Source organism: Squalius cephalus, assembly GCF_949319135.1.
Source record: "Squalius cephalus genome assembly, chromosome: 9".
Classification (NCBI taxonomy): domain Eukaryota; kingdom Metazoa; phylum Chordata; class Actinopteri; order Cypriniformes; family Leuciscidae; genus Squalius; species Squalius cephalus.
The window spans coordinates 9,034,550-9,044,962 of NC_137130.1; the positions used below are offsets into that span (position 1 = coordinate 9,034,550).

The 10,413-nt window shown below is 39.6% G+C and overlaps 1 protein-coding gene across 1 annotated transcript; it reads left to right on the forward strand.

The window, feature by feature from the left end:
- Positions 1–1,269: 1,269 nt before the first annotated feature.
- On the forward strand, positions 1,270–4,997 carry LOC307164915 (major facilitator superfamily domain-containing protein 6-like; the record flags this gene model as incomplete). Its single annotated transcript, XM_079882131.1, has 4 exons — positions 1,270–1,339; positions 2,541–3,216; positions 4,464–4,557; positions 4,842–4,997. The coding sequence occupies exons 2-4, from the start codon at positions 2,543–2,545 to the stop codon at positions 4,995–4,997; spliced, it is 924 nt and encodes a 307-aa protein (XP_079738257.1). The 5' UTR covers positions 1,270–1,339; positions 2,541–2,542.
- Positions 4,998–10,413: the final 5,416 nt, after the last annotated feature.

The window sequence follows — 10,413 nt, forward strand, 5'->3', positions numbered from 1 at the left end:
ATACAAAATTAAGTCAAATTCCAGTTAAAAAGAAAAAATCTAAATCAGATAAAAGTGTAACATCGGTTAATAAATCAAACTGGAGAAGGAACAATAATAGTCTTGATGCATTTAATTCATACACTAATTTATAACATAAAATCAGCATTCATTATCAAAGCTAACTAATTTATTTAGTTTTATGACAAGGTAAATAATCTGTGATCATATCTTGTGACTCCTTTTTGGTCGCATTAGCCTTCTTGAAAGTCTGATATGTAAGTCACTGCATTACTCATTGGATGGCGTGAGTTACCTTGAAAGTTTTTTCAAAGCAAAATAGCACTTCATTCATATTGAGCATTTGATGAATGTAAAATGCCCTTATGATTAGAGAGACATCTTATCTCATACAGACTCAAACACACTGCAGAAACCAAAGCATACTGTATGTACCAGTGTGTGCAGCTGTGTAAAGATTACTATGAGATGCACATCTAAATCCAGGGGCTTATAAAAAGTCATTCACAGATTCTTCAGTAAGCATTTTAAATACCACATGGATATAGCCAAACAGTTAGCCTAACAGCTAAAGTTATGTAGAGTCCTGATGAATAATATCTATTGTACAATGTCACATGGTTAAAATGCTAGTATTACGCTAGTACGGAGTTTTTTTTTTTTTTTTTTTTTTTTTGTCAGACAAATACGGCTTGGTTAGAATGATAGCCTATATATTTTATATAGAAGTAACTATTGTTAGTTGTGGTTTTCTAAAAGCTTCACGATTTTAACTTTATTTTGCGCCTGTAGATGTCGCTGTTTTATCACAATTTCTAGAGTTGGATTATATTGCACGAGCTCGCCGGTCAAAAAGCTAAAATGCTATACTGTATACTCAGGAAAAAAAAGTTAATGTTAATAAATGTTATTTCATATTAAAATGTTTTTTTAAAATTTTGATTAATTAAAAAACTCAAACATCATCAACATATGCTTGATCTTAGGCATAACAACTTCTCATTGGCAGAGACGGGAAAACTTCAAATCTAAAACACAATATCAGCAATTAAAAACGAAATAGGGTGTCACTGTTTTCTAATGACATCATGATGTCAAATGAAGGCAGTCCCACGAGCACGCGCACATCGCAGGCAGGTGAGAGATTGACGTCAGGTCGGAGGAAAATCGGCTGTGTAGAATAAACCTGCTCCTCTGCTCTACGGGACACATCGCTGTTTAAAGATTGTTCATAGAAAGTCAGGAAAAATCCAGGATGATAAAATGATGGTTGGATGAAGAGATCGTCCTCCTTCAACGCCAGACGGTGAAATAACAGAAACTTCCTCACAACAACTGGGTAAGTGAGCTTGTATTTAGCCACACCGTCACACTGTATCAGTAGTGTAAAATACATTTACGCATTGTTAATATAAGGCGGTGTGTTGTTACTGTTACCGTTTCAGACAGAGACTACACCCTTTGAAATTTATAGTGATACTATATATGATATTTATGTTTTAGGATGGTGACTGTACCTAATTTCACAACAAAATGATATCCAACTCATACCTAAGAATGTAGTTTAATTAACACTACATGATATTCAACATTATATTCACTTGATAGTAGTTTTTAATGATCCTAATGTTCTTTATTATTGATAATCAAGGGCAATTACTGAATTTATTTTGTTTGAGGTAAATCTATATGACAAAAAACTCATTAAGGTGTGTTGCATTCTTATTCAACTTAATCATGTGGGGAAAAAATAGTAGCCTACTAATTAGTTTCCTTCATTGCTGCATTCGACATCAAGTGCCAGTATCAAAATGGTTTAATGCACAAAAATAAGCAATATTGTACTTAATATTAGGCTAAACATTTGAAATGTAGTAATGTTATTATAATAAACCATATAAACAACATGCAAATTATTAGCATGTGCATATAGAAGAATGTAAGCCAATCACATGACCCATAAATGCAACGTAACAATGTAAAATAAGATAAAATAAAACAATGTAAGATATATTTATTATCATATATGCACAGTAAAACACCAAGGTTTTGACCACACAATTATATTCTTTTTTTGCAAGTCTCCCTTACACAAAAATATACAATATAAATACAAACAGTGAAAAAAAGTGCAAATGTGCATTATGACAATGCTGAATGGCTGAGGGCATATCCGTCTCAAGCTCTTGTCTGAAAGGCAGCAGACAAGGAAAAAATAATCATGCTTTTAAAGGCCCTCCAAAAATGTATCCCTGGCAAAAACATACTATAATACTGGGAAATATTTACAAATAATATTTTGCTAGCAAAAATGAATATATCAGATTCAGAATGCACTGCAACTTTTCAGTGTCGGTCAATGGAGAAAGATGCTTTTTGGCTCTTCAAGGTAATGGCATCTACCAGCAAAATGACCTATGCTAATCAGCCCAACCTTGACCATATGGTTGCGACCCACCATTTGAGAATCACTAGTTAAAGCTACAACATGAAGACGTTATCCACAATGTCCTTAACAGAGGTTTATGTTTATCACACAGAAATGGCGAGTGATCGGGTGGCCATCCTTACAGATGATGAGGAGGACCAGAAGAGGAAATATGTCCTGTCTGAACCCTTTAACACTCTGTCCCTGGGGCAGGTGGCAAACACTACACAATGCAGTCAAACAGCACTGCCTGCCCCCTCAGAAACACTTCAGACTTCACAGAGTATGGACTGCACTGAAAGGTGCTGTGTGCGAATAGACAATCATCTCTTGATCTCCAAGGTCTTCTACTTCTTCTTTTACTCTGCATATGGCTCTTTACATCCCCTCCTTGCAGTATACTACAAGCAACTGGGAATGACACCCAGCCAAAGTGGTCTGCTGGTTGGGATCCGTTATTTTATAGAGTTCTGCAGTGCACCATTCTGGGGCGTAATGGCGGACCGCTTCAAGAAAGGGAAGGCGGTGTTGCTGTTTTCTGTACTCTGCTGGGTGGTCTTTAACTGCGGTATTGGCTTTGTTAAGCCAGCAGCTATGATCTGTGTCAGTAAGGACCCTACTGTTGCACCGCCAACCAATTTTACGAACTATACACAAGCTGGTAACCGCACTAGACTGCGAAGATATTTGACTGAGCATACGTACTCCACTCCTTCACGATCTCAGCCAATATTAGCAGCATACGGATCTCACTCTAGATCAGGGATGGGCAACTTCGGTCCTGGAGGGCCACTGTCCTACAGAGTTTAGCTTCAACCCTAATCAAACACACCTGAACAAGCTAATCAAGGTCCTCAGGATTACTAGAAAATCACAGGCAGGTGATTTTTTTCAGGGTTGGAGCTAAACTCTGTAGGACAGTGGCCCTCCAGGACCGAAGTTGCCCATCCCTGCTCTAGATACATTCAAAGTGCAGATGTAAATACTACAAGCACTCCCTCTGAAAACCCCACTGCGAATGCTGGCAGCATAAACTCGACCACGGCGCTGCCTCGTACCTCAACAGTCACTTCAAAATCTACCTCGACAATTGAAACGCAAGCTACCACAGCCAAACCTCAAAGAATATTCAATAGTTTTCAATAAGGAACAAGTAGATCATATTTCTCCTGATCCTCTTGGTCATTATTATTGGTGAGTTCTTCAGCGCCCCGGCTGAGACCATTGTGGACACTAGGGCTGGGTAAAAAATATCAATTTCTCGATTTTAATCGATTCTAATTTTATGAACCGATATTGATTCTTAAATCCCAAGAATCGATTAGTCATCCTGTTTTCAGTTGATGAATGAATGTAACATTGTAGCGCACATCCCAGTAAGGACCAAAAGAAATTCAAAAACATATAGGCTACCGTTTTGGCGCTGTGGCGTGAGATCGGCGGAGCGCACATGATCTTCTCTTCCGCCTTAATACCAGTTACCGCGTGAAATAAACATGAATGAGCATCTGAAAGTGTGTTAAAAGGTAGAGTACAACTTATCGAAATCCGTATCATGTGACATGGAATTGCTCAATCAGTGTTTCAACCGTGGAAAGACGTCAGTAAATCAGCTTGTAAACAATGTCATGTAACGTCACATTTACCTCAGAAAAAACATATCCAGTTAATAAACTCGTTAGTCAGGTAGAAAAATGAACTCTAGAGAGAAGCATTTTGCTTAATATATGCACCATATTACATATTCATTATAATTTTGAATGTTCTTCAATTTTTAATGCACGTTTGAATAAATCTGGCAGGTTTTTATGACAGCCACCTGTTATGAACCAGGTTTCTCTCTCTGTCTTTTCCTCTATCACGCACACACACACACTTCATCTCTCAGCTGATCCTCATCGCAATCAGCGCTCGTGCTGATCACACTCATGCACACACACTCACTTCTTCTCTCAGCTGATCCTCATCGCAATTAGCGCTCGCGCTGATCTCTCACCTGTTTTCTCTTTAGTCTAATTTCCTCTGCTACTTCTAGCTACCGTTCTCCCTACTTCATCGCCAGATTATTGTTGTTCGTAGAGGACACGCTATTTTACGTCCTGACCTGTCTTGTCCTAAGTTTTCCGCTGGTACGTTAATTCTGTTCTCTGCCCAGCTATCCATCTGCTCGGGGTCTGCTACCATATCAGCTGTCTTTGTATCTCCTCATCTGGCCTTGGGATTGAGTCTCGTTTGCTGATCTCTGCTACCCTGTTCTGGGACCTCCACTGCTGACTCTCATCAGCCAAGTTTTGACATTTGTTTTCTCTTCAGTTCTGTGTCCGTGTGACGGCAGACTCCTGTTTTGCCTTTTTCAAATAAACATTGTTTCTGCACCTGCCTTTGCTTTTGGGTCCTCCGTTATCTCTGACAGAATAATCTGGCCAGGATGGACCCAGCAGAGGAAGTGCCTTTTCGTACAGAGGTCGAGGTTCAGGGAGCCATGCTGGGCAGACACGAAGAGGAGATTTCTGAAGCCAGACTGTGTTCAAAGTGCTTATCAAGGCGAATGGCCAACTCCACCAGCTGATAAAAACTATAAATAAAAACTACAACTCCCACCATTGGACTACAACTTTCCCACCTGGCTTTCACAGGTGTGGTAATCACTGTTGATTGTCCTGATGTGTTTGAACACAGTTAAATTGATTGCTACATTCATTGTCTGTATGCCCTGAGGATGGTCTTTTGACATAAAGCTTGGTGATTAAATTTGCTTAAAGGATGTAAGTGTGCAGACAGTTTATTTTTTGAGATCTTCCGTCTTGTTTGTCTGGCACCTTGGTGATCGTGAGTGCGGTGTAACTCCTTCAAAACATTTAAATGAGTTAAATAAAATCTTAAATGAAAGTAAAGAGTAGTGAGAGAATGGGATGCGTGAGATCGTCAGCAGCGGCTGGTCCTAAAGTGGCAGCAGCTAATTCTCTCTGTCAGTAAAGTTAACCAAAGGACAAAGAAAAAAAAGCTACAAGCATTCTTGACTAAAGAATGCTTGTAGCTTTAATAAGGATTTATCTATATTTAGTTTATAATTTATGCAGTGCGGAATGTTTTGATAACTTTATTCAATTTCTGTATAGTTCATACCTGTTAGACAGGAAAGGCACAGGTAAATATGACATTTATAATGGGTTTATGTAAGGTTTGTTTTAAGTTCACTTAAATTAAAAGTTATAGTTTTTGAAGCCTAATAAATATTTAAAATTTGGGGGGATAATCATTTTCTTTTTTTCTTAGAAGCCTATAATAAATAATATTTCAGCATCCAAATAATATGGAAATCGCGAATATGGAAAAAAATGTATTCGAATGAGAGTTACGTGAACCCAACGCCGCTTACTTTCACTTTCGCTTTAAATTATTTTGTTTTGGCTTGTTTATAGATATTTTTTTCATTCTTGTTCTGTTCTGAATATCATTCAATTTAAAGGATTTGTTGTGGAATATTTTTAGTGTATTTTTTTAAGCATACAGCAAACGATAGTAGGCTATTAATTGGTTAAAATTCTTACAATGGTTAACCGGTTAATTAGCATCCCTGTAGCTTTAGCTAGATCAAAAGAGTGCAGAATCAACTTTGCGTTGCGATCGCGTCACAGATAAGCCACTGCATGTGCATCATCAAAAGCGGTTGTTAAGAAAAGTGCTGAGCTGAATTTTTGTGCCAGCTGTGCACAATAGAGCACTATTAAATGAGAATAGAGTCTAATGTGCCTTTAGCCCCATTGTATTCTGTATGCTTGGCTTAAGAATAGGCCTATGGGTCGCGTCAATTAAAAAAAAAAAAAGGGTCGCTCTTGAAAAAGTTTGAAAACCACTGCTTTAATGGACCTAGAGGATTCCACCACTGTTTGCCGTACCACCATTCCGGTGAGTCTCACCATATCCGGCAACTATCAAGAGACTATTTATTTTTTTATTTTTCAATCCCCTTTTACCCCTGTTGTTTTGGGTCACCACTGGTTAGCGCAGCATAACCCTCAGATTAACTGGGCTAAGGGAACCATCCTTTCTTGGAATTTGTCGTGTCATGTTGAGTGTTTAGTGTCTGCTGTTCCTGCCGTTTCCTCTGTTTCTGTGTTTCAGGAGGAGCCTGGTGATTTGTTGGGGGTGCTGGAGGAATACCTCGATCTGCGGGCGGTGTTCAGTCATTCCCGGGGCTCTTCTCTCCCTCCCCATCAACCTTACGACTGCAGTATTGAGCTCCTCCCAGGTACCACTCCGCCTCGCAGAAGGTTGTATTCTTTGTCTGCTCCCAAACGCGAGGCGCTTGAGAAATATCTCACTGATTCTCTCGCCGCCGGTACCATTGTCTTATCCTCCTCTCCGGCCGGGGCGGGGTTCTTCTTTGTGAAATAGAAAGACAGTTCTTTGCGTCCCTGCATTGATTATCGAGGGCTGAATGACATAACTGTTAAGAACCGGTATCCTTTACCACTTATGTCCTCAGCCTTTGAAATCTTGCAGGGAGCAAAGATTTTCACAAAGTTGGATCTTCGCAATGCATATCATTTAGTACACATTAAGGAGGGAGACGAGTGGAAGACTGCATTTAACACACCTCTTGGGCACTTCGAATATCGGGTTTTACCGTTCGATCTGGTCAAATGACGTTTTGAGAGACATGCTAAATATCTTCCTTTTTGTATACCTGGATGACATTCTCATTTTCTCACCCTCTTTTCTCACCCTCTTTATGCTCCGCAGTCTGACCTCCACTGCTGACTCTCATCAGCCAAGTTTTGACATTTGTGTTCTCTTCAGTTCTGTGTCCGCGTGACGGCAGACTTCTGTGTTGCCTTTTTCAAATAAACATTGTTTCTGCACCTGCCTTTGCTTTTGGGTCCTCAGTTATCTCTGACACCACCATTTAAATGTTTATATTTCATGTAACTTTATTATTATAAAAATAAATAAGTGTAATTTAAGTGTTTGTATACAAATCAGTTCATTTTTACCTTCAATATTATAGTAGGCTAATGAAGCCTAGTAGGCTACAACTGACTCCCATAGTTTACAGTTAAGAGATTTGTTTTCCTTGAGAAAATTTGGCATGTATTGTACCTGATATCCAAAATAATAAATATTGAATCGAATCGAATTGCAGGCTTGTGAATCGAAATCGAATCGAATTGTGAAATTTGTGTCAATACCCAGCCCTAGTGGACACTAGGGGTGTAATGGTACACAAAAATCACGGTTCGGTACGTACCTCGGTTTTAAAGTTACGGTTCGGTTTATTTTCGGTAGGCTACAGTAAGGGAGAGAAATGCAAACATTAAACTGCAGGTTGTTTATTACTATAAACTTTTTTTAACAATTTGTTTACACTTTTTTAAACACTTTTTAATAAAATATAATATATAAAATAAATAAAAATATTAAGAAATAAAATACTGCTGCAAAGTTCTCCACTAAATAAAATACTCTCAGTCTCAAACCAATATCACATAATAAAATATAAATAAATAAAAATGATTACAGTGCAGCATTACCAATCCCAGCTTGTAGGCCTGCTCATATTTAAAAATTAAGGCTGGGAATCGATTAAAAAAAAGAACTAATTAATTGCACAATTTGCTGTAATTAATTGCAATACCTCCAAGCTTGTAATCATCAATAATTAAACTTAGAATCACCTAATTAAATGAAACATGGGGAAAAAAGGAACAGAAAATAGCCCTATATTAAAATAATATTAAGCATAAATATATCAATGTATTATTATTTTTCAATAATCAATCAACATAATCAATTTAAGATTTTTTTTCCCACTTTTTTAATAATTCTCAAAATAAAATGTAGTCCAAAGCTATAGTACAAAGCTATTATTACCAGAGCATGTGATCAGAGCAGGTCATTTTACCATTGTTGCCAGCATGACTATACCAGCTCAGCAAACAGAAGTGTACTACTGAGAAATTTCACCTTATTTGAGCGGACTTTGCTTTTCCAGTGCGTGATCGGTACATGATTGGAGTGTTTGGGCCGTTAACGACAGAGCAGAACGCGCAGCGCAAACACGGACTCGAACATTGAGCAGAGAGCGCAGCGGGCCGACCGGGGCGCGATATTTTTTTTCCCAGGATGGTAGGGGAAGACTCATGAATATTAATTAGGGAAGTCATCCCTGATTGATCTGATGACCTACTCCTAACCCCACCCCTAAACCTACCCGCCACTGGGGGTCTGATGATCTACCCCTAACCCCGCCCTAAACCTACCCGTCACTGGGGTTAAGACCAATCAGGGATGACTTCCCTAATTAATATTCATGAGTCTTCCCCTACAATCCTGGGAAAAAAAATATCGCGACCGGGGCCGACACACACACGCACGCGCGCGCGCGCGCGCGGAACGGAGAGTGCGGCGGCGCACACGGAGCGGAAAAGCTTTTTTTCGCCCTGCAGTCAATTTCATTGGTTTAGGTTACAGTGACGACGGATAAAACTTTAGAATCAGCTGCAGGGCGGGATTTGCGCTGAACGCGGAGACTTCCGCCACTTAATATGTTCGTGTGGAAACACGAAAATGTACCTATGTTCCGCACACAAAATATTGCATTCAGTCATTCGGTACACACGTGCACCGAACCGAAAGCCCTGTACCGAAACGGTCCGGTACGAATACACGTACCGTTACACCCCTAGTGGACACTATCACTATTCAGTACTTGGGCCAACATAGAGACCGTTATGGACTTCAGAGGATGTGGTGATCTCTGGGATGGGGTATAGCTATGCTGTCAGTGGGCATTTGGATCGACCACTCACACATCACAATCTTCATCCAGGGCTCGGGTTGTGTTCTACCCGACTATAAGAATTACCAAATTGCGTTCATAGTTTTTGGGGTGCTGATGAGCTCAGTGCTGATTGTGGCCACGCAGTTCCATTTTGACAACAGTGTTTGAGCATACCTTGATTGCACCTGGTGGACCTGGTTTATCAAGAACAATGACATATATTTCTGCTGAGTTGACACCAAATGAATTGGTTAAAGTAATTTCATATTTTTCAACATCCTCTCTTGTTGCATCCTTGATGACAATCTTGGATGCTGTCTTTGATGTCAGAACATTAACTCTAGTTGTTTGCTTCAATGAGTGACCATCCTTTTTCCATGTAACCTCTGGAGATGGTCTGCCTCTGAATGGAACATCTATTTTGAGATCATCTCCCAATTTTACACTGTAGGTATTAAACAGCAAATCAGTAATGGGTTCAGTAGTAATATCTCTTGCCACAACAGGTGCTCCCAGCGGTTTAGTATCACTCTTTCCTTTGTCATTAAGTGCTGTAATTCTGAAGCTGTATTCCTCTCCTGTTGTAAGCCCTTCAATTGTGGCTTCCAGTGCCTTTACTGTAGCACATACTGCCCATTTATCTGATCCCTTATTTCCACCACATAGCCTGTGATTTTGCTGCCACCATCATGATCTGGCTTTTCCCATGCTAGAGTAAAAGTGTGGCGAGTTACATCAACAACTGTAATTTTGGGTGGTAAGGGTGCTTGGGATACTTTGATAGCCACTGTGGTTTCTGCAGGCAAACCAACACCAAGTTCATTCACAGCCAATACACGGAAGTGGTAAAGACCTCTTCTTGGAGATCATCAACCTTGAATGAATTTCTGACACAGCTGTTTGTCACGGTTGTGAATGCTTTTCCACAATGTAATGGGTCATCTTGGCTCCACCATCGATTTGTGGAGGCTCCCATTGTAGAAGGACTACACTCCATTATTGCTGGGGGGTTTCCATTCAATTGTCATGTGGTCTTTTGTCACTGATGAAACAAATGGAGCACCAGGAGCTGCAGGCTCAGTGAAAGGATAACTGACCACAACTGGTGCTGAATCCAACGATGTGCTTTTTCCATATCTGTTCTCAGCAAACACTCTAAACTGATATTCAGAACCAGTCTTCAGCTTTGAGATTTTGATTG